Source organism: Sturnira hondurensis, unplaced genomic scaffold (genome assembly GCF_014824575.4).
Source record: "Sturnira hondurensis isolate 20B ecotype Veracruz unplaced genomic scaffold, ASM1482457v3 Scaffold0022017, whole genome shotgun sequence".
In the NCBI taxonomy this organism is placed as follows: Eukaryota; Metazoa; Chordata; class Mammalia; order Chiroptera; family Phyllostomidae; genus Sturnira; species Sturnira hondurensis.
In genome coordinates, this window is record NW_028094648.1 from 7,376,075 (window position 1) to 7,388,360 (window position 12,286).

Sequence of the window (12,286 nt, forward strand, 5' to 3'; positions counted from 1 at the left end):
CAAAGTCAGTGTGTGGATTCTGAGGCTGACACCCTGAATTGGCATTTGAACCTCATCCAAACGTACCAGTTCCAGGGATTCTCCCCCTCCCAGGCGTCTGCTGCCTACAGGTGGCTTCCAAGGCTGAGCCGAGGGACAGTGCTGGTTTCTCCTTTCTGGCTGAGTCTGAGGGTTTGCCCCCTAAACGCCAGCCGGCCAGAGCCCAAGCACACACATACAGACGCAAACCTCGGCCAGACCTACAGGCCATTCTCTAAACGCAGTCGGTTGGCAGACGTGTAAATACTCTGCAGCAATTGGTTCTGCCTCTGTAAACTCTCCTTCTGGAGTCCACTTTCCTGGCAAACACAGTGCCAGAGGGCACACAGCGCGCACAGTGCACACAGCGCAGTGCGTGGATGTGCAGGGGAGCCACATCAGCCAAGGGTTGAGCCAGAGGGGCGGAGTCTGTGGAGCCGGCCCGGTCTACATCAGAGACCCCCATTTCAGTGTCACCCCAGTGGCAAAGCATTCTGTCAAGCCTCCCCCATGACCACTGCTATCTATTCCACACAGATGACCAGAAGCAGAATCTCAACAACAAATAATCCAGTATTACAAGGGTTGTCTGCTATCCCCACAAAGGGAACGTGAAGAAACTCCATCTCTATTTTAAAGGGAATTTTAAAAGACAAAACCAGATGATGGAGGGTATTTGAGAAGGGAGCATGAGATCTTGCCACAATCAGTGATAAACCTAATCCTGCTCTCACCAAGTTAGGAGAGTAATGTGAACAAGAAGGACTCTCTGGAAGCTTCTCTCTTTAGATGCTAAAGGGAGTACAGAAAACACCAGTGTTCCTGGGTTGTTTATAATGAATGAATAAACAGAGCCCTATAGTGAGTGCCCTCTGGGCTGTTTCGAGATCCCTGTCTTGACTCCTGGGCAGGCTGTTGGGAGGCCCCCCTCCTCCCCACAGGCGCAGAGGCAGGACCAGGAGTTAGTCACCCAACTGCTCAGTCTTGAGGGAGTTGCCACAAGGTCATTCATTTGTCCGGGAAACACCGGTTTTCTCCCCCTTTGGAATGTAAGGTGAATGTTGAAATCCCATTTTTCACAAGAATGAAGGGCTCACTATAAATACACCCATAGCTGGGGGCTGGCTGGGTGGGCCATGAGCTGGGCCTGCAGCTGCCAGTGGGCGAGGGGCCAGGAGGGCCGAGAAAGGTCAGCCAGCTCCACACTGAGCCACGTCGGGCAGGCTACGAAGTGTTGGGAATGTTTTTGATTTGCAGCGGGGAGGAAACTCGAAAGCCAGACATCACGACAGACAAGGATCCGGTTCTGAGGCAGACGGGCTGTGGGCTGGCCCCCGCCCCTGCCTGGATGTCTTTATTACCGAGCTGGGACTGGAGACCCGTGAGCAGCCGGCTGATGGCAACAGCAGATGTGGCTGTGGCAGCCAGGTGGGCCTTGGGCCAGGGAGGAGCCACAAGCTCCTAGTAGCAACAGAAAGATTGAGAAAAGGACGGGAACTGGGGCCAGTGCCGGGAAGGCCAGCTTGTAGAAGGCAAAGAGGAGAGCTCCCAGGGGGAGTTGCTGAAAGCGGCAGAGCCTGGGAAGCTGCGAGCCAACTGCTTGGGTCCATTCTGTGACACCAGGCAGTCGCAAGGGCAAATTCTGAACCTGTCACTTCTTCTGAGCCTCCCTTGTGTGTCTTCGTCGAGGGACTGATGATGGATTGTGGGGTGGGTGTGAGGTTGGAACACGTAGAAACGGTCATTATTACTACTACCTGTGTGGCCCTAAACAGGTAATTTAACCTTTCCGGGCCTCAGTTTTCTCATCTTTACCAGGAAATCCTTCCTCCCAGGATTCTTCAGAAGATTAAAGGTGATCATTTATAATCTGACCCATTGTAAATGCTAAATAAATTCTAATCCTTTCCGTGCTCCCCTCCCCTGCTTCCACTTCCACCCTCCTCCCTGCACCCACCCCACCCTATGCACACATCCTGCCCCTCCCTTCCCCAGGTGCCAGAACAGGGGTTCCCCCATGGAGGCTGGAGCGGGGGTTGCTCAGAGCTGTTTGGTTGTAGTTCAGAAATTTAAGAACAGTCTGAATGCTTACTGTGCGCCACAGGAAGGCGAGCAGAACACAGGCCTGGGGCCAAAGCCGCACCTGAATCCACACTCAGCCACTTTCTGGCCATGGGATTTTTGGCCAATCCTGTGCACCATGGCCCTCAAATCGCCTTCTCTGTAAAATGGAAGAAATGATGCCCACCTCATAGTCCATTTTAAGAATTATATCTATGCCTTTAGTAAGGGACCAATTAAAAGAATTTTTAAAATAATGAAAATAATTTAAAAACAGAGGAACAGGGTTCAAGAGACATTGTACTAATAATGAGAGGAGCAAAGGTAATAAAACACGAAGCTAAAATTTATGAGACAGCGGACACAGCTGGGACTCGTGTGGTTTCCAGCTCTCTCTCTCCCCTCCCCCCCCTCGCCTTGAGTAAACCACTCTGTTCCCCTGGATGGAACAGAGCTCTCATACCCCTTTCAGCCCAGACTCCCAAGGTGAAGTACGAGAAACTGAGGCCAGCACAGAGCAGGTGAGCGGCAGCCGTGGGTGCCAGGAGGCGCAGCTGGAAGCCCAGCCAGGGAGCAGGAGAGGGCTGCAGGGGTCTGCGCACGTGTGGGACAGACGGAAGAAGAGGGGACGGTGCCCTGTGTCAATAATAAATGGGAGTGCAGCCCTGCCCAGCACCTTTGCAAGAGAAAGCCCACTGGAATGTTCTCTATCTTTAATTCCAGGACTTGGGTAGAAGACCATTGTTAAACATGCCAAGATTAACCTCTTGCTCACTGGACATCATAAATCCAACCACATAGAATGAACAGAAATAAAAGTGAGTAGACGCTAGTTGGAGACACTTGTCACTGCCTTTGAATTGAAATGCTTTTCGTGTAGGCACCATTTCCATCCCAGCCCCCGACACAGGTTGAGTTAGGCTTGAAGCATTGGAAATCGCCCTCCATATAAGGTAGGGTTCCGGGCATCACCAAAAACCCCGTCAAGACCAGACATGGTATTTATGCTGTGAGAAAACAGATTTAAAAGCCTGGCACTGTATCATAGTGGCCCGTCAGTGGCTATTTTGGCGGTTTCTCTCTGTCTCATGACTTTGTATTTGCCATAGCATCTTATGTATGAAATCTGCAAAGGAATAAGAACACCGAATATTGTAAACGATAGTGTGAATAAAGCCAGTTTAAAACAGAGTCAGAACTGCTGTGCCCAAGGAACTGTCTTGCACACGTTATACCTCAAACCTTGGAATGTTAAACAGGGCAAAATGACCTTTGCACTGGGCCTGAGAAACCTTGTGTCCCAAAGAAGTTTTATGAAGATACCACAATGACTATGGTATGGATGACCTCAGGGCTGAAAACTGGAATCACCGTTTAGAATTAACATCACTCTGCTCTGTTATCCTCACTGGCCGAAATGCCTCCCCTCTGTCGATACCATGGTTCCCCTTCCCTTTCTCATAAGTGCCCATTTTCTTTTTGTCCTAACTGAAATACTGATTCTCGAATAGCTCAAATAAACACCTGTTTGCCTTCCAATTTAAAAGACCTTCTTATGTTTAAGTTTACAATTTAGCCCAAAGACACAGTTCCAGGTTCTTTGTGTGATCTTGAGGACATCACCCAAAACCAGAGCCTGTTTCTCTCACCTGTAAAATAGTGTTTCTCCTGCAAGCTCCCCCCAGGGTTCCCCCAAGGTGTCAGGTGCGTGCAAGCACCTCTCAGACATCAGGGGTGATTATTTGCCCATAAAGGGGGTGACTCACTCAGCCTGCATGGAAGGCCTCTCTGGCCCAGAAGGACACAGGTGAGTGGCCTGGCAGTTTTAGCACATACTCTGGTGGCAGGAGCCACAAGGGAGGGGCTCCCGCTCCCAAACGACTCAGGTCAATTGGCTCCGAGCTTCCACAATGCGAACAAAGTACTTTTTGAAAGCAGCACACCCAAAAGAGATGTGCCAAATCGAGCATGTGTGCAGAAGCAGTAATCATGTTGAAGCCTTGGTATCTTCAAGGCTTAGCCAGGCTGTCTTGGCAGTCTAAAACCGGCCTGTCCATTTCCCCTGGACGGTCACAGAGGAAATGAACAGGAGACATGCTCTTCTTTAATGCAAAGTGGCAAACTACAATTTATAACACAGGCTGTGGCCTTTGACAAGATTTTCGACTTGTTTGTAAGCCTGTTTTCTTATCTGCAAAGTAACAGCTCTATGCCCCTCTCCGGCTGGGACATTTAAATGACCCTTGGAAGGCGTGATGCCCGCCTCGACACGCCCAACGTGCTGAGTAGTTCTTCGAAGGACAAAAGGTGAGTGTTTCAATAAAGACCAAGTCAGACATCTCTTCTTTAAAATGAGATTTATTGTACATAAAATAAATTAATTACAATTTAAGCCAAAGCATGAGTGGCTTTTTAAAGTGCATCTGTGTAGGGGTCTGGGCATCTGTTCACTCTCTGTAAGGGCAGTTTTTGTATCTGAGCCATGATTCAACCAGGCCTGGGAGGCAACCCAAGGTCATTGCCATGCGCCATTTACACAAATCACACCAAATTCAACGGACGCATTTTTTTTCTGTACCCAATGCAAGAGTTTTTAAAAATATATACATATACAGTCTCACAACTACTCAAAGTCTGGGGCTGAAGAGTGTGAGTCCCCCACCACTCAACCTCGGCCCAACTAAGCAGCCTCCACCATGTCGGGCCATATGAACTTTTAGATGTCTGGGTATACAATATTTTGGCCTATCAAGTCCACCCTTTTGGGGGGATGGGGAAATATTTTCCTCTTTGTTCTTGAAAAAGAAATCTGGGTACCCTTTAGGTTAGAAAGGCAATCTATAAGGAATAATGTTCCAGAAATGCAAGTCGTCCTTGTAAGAGAAAATTCTTCCTTGAGAGTTGGGGTGGGGGCGCAGGGTAGGTGGGAGAAGGAAAAGAAAGAAGAAAAAAAGGAAAGCCTTTGAGAGCTTAATCTGTTCTTTCATCCCCACTGTAAATCACATCCATATATTTGGTGAAACTACAACTGACCATCATTTACAAGGTAGTTAAGGACAAAATCCAAAGCAAGTACGCCCCCTCCCCCTCCACAGGAAAAGACATGGAGTACATTTCACATATTCACAGAGCGGCTCAGTGGGATCATTCAAGCCTCATGGGTCCTGCCCCCCCGCTCAGAACAATGCTTCCTTTTCCACACCAGTTCCATAGGCCCTCCTGGCCTCCCTGTTCCAGCCCCGTCTGGAACCATGTATTACTGCCAGCATTCAATGTTCCTGCACTGGAAAACCTCAGACCTCTTCCTGGGAAGACCAAACCCCCTCGAGGGCCTCTGCCTCAGACAGAGGTGACAGTCCTCACTTTGGCAGAAAGGGCCTGCTTGAACCTCCTCTTCAGGTCCTGCATGTTGGGTGACTTGGGCCTGGGGATGAGGGAGGTTCTTCGCTTCTCTGGCGTGCTGCTCGGTGGCTGTTTGTGGCTCACTTCTTTGCACAGGACATGGAAGGCATTGTAGACATCGTTGTAATTTTCACTGACGGATACTTCATAGAACGAGCAGCCCAGCATGCTGGCCAGCTGTAGTGCAAGCTGAGGGTCCACCTGTTTGATATGCAACAGGTCAGCTTTGTTGGCCACGACCACAACAGGCAGCCGAGTACCCAGGTGTAGCTGCTGGACGTGCTGGTGGAGCTGGCCAATGAGTTCATAGCTCTTGCGGTCGGTGATGGAGAAAACGATCACCACAGCATCTGCCCAGCGAATGCATCTATTCAGCTGTTCGTTGCAGCTCAAGCCGTTCTCATGGACCTGAAAGGGGTGGGGTAATGGCAAGGTGAATGGCAAGGGCAGAAAAGAGCCCTGGCTTGGCTGGATGGAGAATTCAAAAGAGCCCTTTACTGCAATGCCAGGTCGCAGGCCATAAACAAGTTATATCCCCACACACTTCAGCTTTCTTGACAATATGTTGATCCAGCTGCACGAAGTTGGAATAAATAACAGAGCAGCTCACCACACTCAAGTGGAAAATTGACCTGCAGAGAACTCCATGCAGAGAGACTTTGTAGTTGCATAAAATGGGAAATTAACTGGCTAGACAGTAAGTCTGGGGAAGTAAAGATAGGAGCTGGAAGCATTTAAACCTGGATAACTGCCCAGTTCAAGAGGGGGAAGAAAAAAACACACACACACACACACTAGCATGGCTCTTTTGTCTATAGAGTAACTTTCCACAGTAAAAAGTGATTCCAAGTATTTGGAGTCTATACCTAGATGTTTGATTTTTTTAATGGCAAACACAAATGTAAAAAGCGATCTTTTTAACCACAGCAAGGAAAATTTGCCAATTCCAAGTGCGTTTCATTTGGTCTTTCCTGCTGGGTAGGATCCTCCTAAGGGAAGATTTCTGCCCCTCAGCCAAATCTCCCAAATTAAGCCCGGGGAAGGCTGACCAACAGCCAGATACAACTGAAGTGTCAAACATGTAAAAGCCTCAATTCACTCCCCCAATTTCCCTCCTCCTGCAGCAGGAGGTACTTTGAGAAGCCAACAGTTCTACAGCCACGTAGACTCCCCCCTGACGTAGTCACATGCCTCACAGCTTCTTACCTGAATACCTGGAGTGTCTTGAACTTGAATAGCCAGAGTTTCACCTTCTATTTGGACTTGTCTGGTGTAGAGATTACCTACCAAAGCAAAAAAAAAATCACATTCATCCCTCTTGTACAGCTTTAGAAACATTGTGGGATTTTTTTAACTTAGAAAAAAAATACAACTTGAACCAATGCATAGAAATAAGTTATACTTTATCCTAGACAATGGACTTAATTCAAATTTTTTTGGAAACAACTGGAATTTTAATTCCCCAGTAGTAGATTCATTAAAACGAAAGCAAAGTGTGCAAGTTCTTGGAAGGCGATTTGTCTAATTTTAAACAGAGCTTCCATATGTACAGTATTTCCTTAAAGCAAATTTTCTTGCTCAGCATGTGTGGGATTTTTATTTTATTTTGGTACTTTATCACTCTTTGACATATATTTGTATTTTAGCTATTAGATACAATGGCTTGTTCGGCAAATATTGTTATAAATGCACAGCCAACATTACCAACTGAAGTAAAAATGTGACATAACCATGGCCAGCCCCACATCAAAGCAGAGGCTGCCATGCCTTATCGTGGGATGGTTTATATAGTGCATTTCAAATAATCCCCTATAGGTACTTCACATGGCCTAAGGAATGAAACAATTTGCTAACAGAACATAGGTTGAAAGCCCTTAAGCCTCCCCAATGGCTAGTTTTAATCACAGGGATTGAAATAGTGTCCTCTTATTTATTCAGGAACTCTCCTAAAATTCTACTCATTTTTCTTTGTTAAGAAAAGAGAACTTTAGATTTACAACTGCTCTCCTTTGGCCTTTGCTTTAAAAGGTCACCTCTGAAAGGCAGCCAGCAGAGAGGGATAGGGGTGAGGGGAGGAGCTGACCATCTTTTTTTTTTTATGACTTTTGCAGGAGTGTTTAGAAGGGAGAGGCTCTTCAGAACAAAGGGTGCTTCCAACCGGGGTCCCCATAGTTAAAACATACCAAGGGGAATACTTTCAGGCACTTGATAAAATGATGAATGGGCTTGGAATGGAATGAGGCCAGATGGCAGTTATGGGGGGCGGGGAGCATGGGAGGGGGCAAGCAAAGTTGGATGTGGCCAAGATCCTGATGCTGACTGTCACTCTGGAGGAACCTGTCTGGGAGACACTGAAAAATGAGAACTGGTGCAGGCTGATGGTATTTTCCTCAAATTTACATGCTCACCTGCATTTCTTTCGTAGTCACCAATGAATCGTTTGGTGAGGAACCGGACCACCAGGGCTACAGGTCAAAAAGAGAAAGGAAAGAGGCTTAAACCTGGCACTAAAGTTAGATTGATCCGCACCCCACTCCCCACTTGGAAAACAACTTTCCCAGAGAATTCCTACCCTCCCAGCTCGACCCTTTTTCCAGACACATGGACAGAGGGCTAGAAGGTATGGTGAATTATAGCCCTGTCCAGCTGAAAGGGTCATTTGGTCCACCCCCTCCTCTGAGCCAGGCTGAGCCATACCTAAGCCTTCCAGCAGACAAATGTTTTTCTAATCTTAAAGGCCTGGAGGAGGAATTACATTTACTAAGTCCCCTTTTGGGCTAGGCACTGCCAGAGGCTCAAGAACCCCGAAGTTTTAATCCCCGTTGTGTCGGTGGTGCGGGGAAGGTCGCCTGGCCATTCTGGATCCAGTTTCCCTCATCTCTTGAAGGAGGGGTTAGAAGAGATGCTGGCTAAGGTGCCTCCGGAGGGGCAGCTGCACCTCTCACTTTTCCCCTGCTTCGTTTGTCCGCAATTCCCAGCGGGGGCCGCCCACGTCCAGCCCCGAGATAAGCAGGTTCTCCCTGGAGGGCGAGGACTCACCGGTCTTGCCCACGCCGCTGGCCCCCACCACAGCGATCTTGACCAGCCGGCGGCCCGCCGCCCCCAGGCAGTAATCGGCAGCGGCTGCGCTGCCCGGAGTGGGGTACTCCGCGATGGTGCACATGTTCTGAATGAGGCGCATCTCCGCTCCGGCTGGGCTGCTCCGCGCGGGATGAGAGCTGCGGGGCGGGAAGAGGTTCGCACAGCCCGGAAGCGGGAGGGAGGACGCGGCCGAGGGGCTCCGAGGCAGAAAGAAAAAAAACCCAACAACAAAAAGAGCACCGGAGAGGTCTAAGCGCAGCGCTCGAGCGGACTCAGACTCCCGGCTGGGACTGCACGGGAGCTGCGCGCGCTGTTTTCTCCGGGGTCGACCCCGCCCCCTGCCTCGGGAGGCCAATCCCCGGGCGCTCTGCAAGAGGCCCCGCCCCCCAGCGCCAAGCCCCTAGGCGGCGCTGGGAGCCAGTGCGGGGCCCCGTGAGCCGCGTGGAAAATGGATCGGCGAGCCCGAGGGAGGCAACGTGTGGGTTAGAACCCACGGCCTCAGCCAATGGCGGGCGCCGGGGAGGGCAGCACTGGGAGTTGGCCGGGGTCCCGCTGCGCCCGCACGGGGCAGATGCTGTGGCTGAGGGATTGGGGACGCCTCGGATGCTGGGTAGCGGGGCTCAGCTTGGGGTCGGGCATGGTCTGGGTGTCACTAGAGCGCTTCACCGGCAGATACCCTTCCTAACAACCACCGCCCTCCCCTCCGGGTGCTCAGCCTGCCCGCCCAATCCCTGCAAGCCAACTAACCTCTGGACCCCAACCCCGCCCACCCTCTGGGAACCTGCGCCCTGGAGGCTATGGCCTCGTGGGTGTGAGTGTTCGGGGTATGGGAACTAGTCCTGCTGCCCAGCATCGGCGTCGTGCATCTCATTAATTTGGGGAGTGATTGCACAGACTTGGGTGCGTCTGGGGTGGCATCCCGTATCATAGATTTGCCTACAATGGCAATCGGTAGCCAATATCCCATAACCACTCTCCCCAAATGGGACTTTCGGCTTGGGGCAAGATAATGCCACCCATTTGCCCGGAGACCCACATGCTGTGGTTCTTGTCCACAGGACAGCGGATCACTTACCCTCTGACAAGCTCAGGTTAACGTACAGACCGTACTGCTCTACAGCACTCCCGGAGGCAAATCAAGGAGTAATTATAGAACAAGCTTTCCAGCGCCTCACACAGTCACACCTCCAACAAGACCCCTGAAATGGAAAGAAACTTACCCCGGTTGTATCTGGATGCTGAACACAGAAAGAGTCCGCACTTTGTCTCTGGTCATAAGGAATGGCAAGGTTGGTAAAATCACTTGATGCCGAGGAAGATGTGTACTTGCACTCATAAAATCCTGAACTCCAGGGAAAGACATCTTTAATAGCAGGCTACACTCCCCAGCTAGGCAATCTTCTGTAGCTGCATCTGACTGCAAAATGTCACCAGACACACAGGTTGACCACCTCCCTCCCTTCCCCTCTCCTCTCGACCCTTCCGACCACAGCCCCCAAATATTCCAGAAGCTTTATCCTGGGGACAAACACCGTAGCTTTGTATCCACAACCATATTAAAGGTTGAAATGTAGAAGTATAAGCCAGTTCTCTTATCTACACACGCCAGGCATCTAGTTTGCTTCTCTCTTCCACCCTCAACTTAATTGACCAGGTATTTGATGGAATTTATGATGCTGACCCAATTCAGAATGGGGTGAGCTTTCTTCCCTACCTCCGTTTAGGTGTTCTCAAGGAATTCAAGGTGGAGGAAAGGTAATCCCAAACCGCCTTGGTAATAAGTATTCTGGGACAGACAACATAATTGGCAACACACAACCTTAAGTAATAAATGAAACAAAAGGTTGGCTTCCATGGAGGTCCCAGGCATGAAATAAATTCAGTCATTTGAATAAGGAGGGGGAAAGGGGGCATTTAGAATATGTACCATGTCTTTCTGCATGGTTTAAATCAAACTTTAATTTTGATGTGCTATAAAATCAATGTAGCAAGACTGTAATTACAGGTAATCGTGTGCTTTTTAAACCCCTCCCCCCAAAAGCCTGTAATTCTATCATGCGTACATGGTGAAATAATTATGTAGTCTGAAGTTTTTGTCTAAATGCTTTATATAAACACACACACATTCTCATACAGACATGACAAAAGTCATCAAGGAGAATTTTGCTTTGACTCTAAAATGCTTCTGGGGCTTGGTTTTTATTACCATGAGCCTGTACCAAGCCTATGATTTTTCTGTCTGAAACACAAAGGCTGAATTTGCTATTCTTATTTTAGGTCTAAATGATCTGTCTGTACTTTAAAGAACACAGAACAGAAAGCAGCAAGAGAAAGATGGAGAAAAGAAAGGGGAGCTCTTCAAATTCCAAACATCCAGCAAATAGCCCCCCTCCACTTTACCCTACTCTCAAACGATGACACTGAGAGTCACCCCTTCTTGGAAATTCACAGAATTAATAAAAAGGAAGGGGAAGGGGCAGGAGAATTGATATATACTGAAGGCTTGTTTGAGTCTAGGCTGTGGGTTAGGGAGGTAGTATACAAAAATCTCATTGTACCTTCCTGACAATCCTGTAAGTCAGATGCCATCATTTCCAGTTGCATTATCTATTGCTGCTTAGTAAATGACCCTGAACCTTAGTGGCTCACACTTCTGTGGGCTGACTGTGCTCAGCTGGGTAGTTCTCACTCAAGGTCTCTCATGTTGTTGCAGTCAGGTAGCAGCTGGGGCTGGAGTCATCTGAAGCCTCACCTGGTCTGGACATCCCAGATGGCTTCTCCACTCACAGTCTGCATTTCATCGGGAATGCCAGGGTAGCTGGGACTAGCCAGCATCCATCTCTCTCCCTCTCTCTCTCTCTCTCTCTCTCTCTCTCTCTCTCTGCCTTTCCCTGTGGTAGCTCAGCTCAGATTCCTTTATGGCAGGGTGTGTAGCTTCCCTGAGAGTGAGTGTTCTAAGACAAGAATTGGAAACTGCCAGGCTTTTCAGGCTCCTGCATGGAAGTTGGCATAGCACCGCTCCTGCTGTGTACTATCAGTCAGTCCCACCCAAATTAAAGGGCGAGTGGCAGGGACATAGGTTACGCTGTCAGATAGGAACAGTGTCAAGTAATTTATGGCCATCTGTATTCTGCTTTGTTTTATAAAGGAGAAAGCAAAGCCTCAGGTTAAAAATTCCTCCAAGGTCAAATACCTTATAAAGGACAGAGCCAAAATCTGCAAAGGATAAATGACATAGAAAATTGCCACAATGTTCACAGTGAAACAGTCCCCTATGACGCCATGCTACAAAGTGGTTGGAGCTGCTCTCTCTGCCCCTCTTTCTCTGTTGAAGCTTAAAAAAAATGGCGTTGGGGACTCAAATATGACAAACTTGGGAGAGAAAGAAATATTTTGCCAACTTCTGATTTTGCCTCAGCACCCCAAGTTTCTAGCACCCCCTTTGGTCTTTAGAGCTGATCTTAGATCTGAGAGCTTCCAGAACATAATCCAGTTTCTGGAATTCCTTAGTACACTAGAGTGTAAATTCAATAAATACTTATGGAATGTCGGAGCCCTGGACGTACCAGGCATTATTCTGGGTCCAAGTCTACAGTGGCAAATGAGACACATGTTGCCACCACTGCAGTTAACATTTGGCATGGGAGACAAATACATGAATGAGCAACTTCAATACCATGTGAAGAAATACTTCAATAGGGGAAATTCAGGAGCCGTAGAATTA

At 48.7% G+C, this 12,286-nt stretch overlaps 1 protein-coding gene across 1 annotated transcript; it reads right to left on the reverse strand.

Moving 5' to 3' along the window:
* Positions 1 to 4,560: 4,560 nt before the first annotated feature.
* RASL11B (RAS like family 11 member B) lies at positions 4,561 to 8,855 on the reverse strand. The gene is made up of 4 exons (XM_037034185.1): positions 8,521 to 8,855; positions 7,890 to 7,946; positions 6,688 to 6,764; positions 4,561 to 5,889 (listed from the first exon to the last, which is right to left on the reverse strand). Exons 1-4 carry the CDS (start codon positions 8,660 to 8,662, stop codon positions 5,419 to 5,421), a joined length of 747 nt encoding a protein of 248 aa, XP_036890080.1. The 5' UTR covers positions 8,663 to 8,855; the 3' UTR covers positions 4,561 to 5,418.
* Positions 8,856 to 12,286: the final 3,431 nt, after the last annotated feature.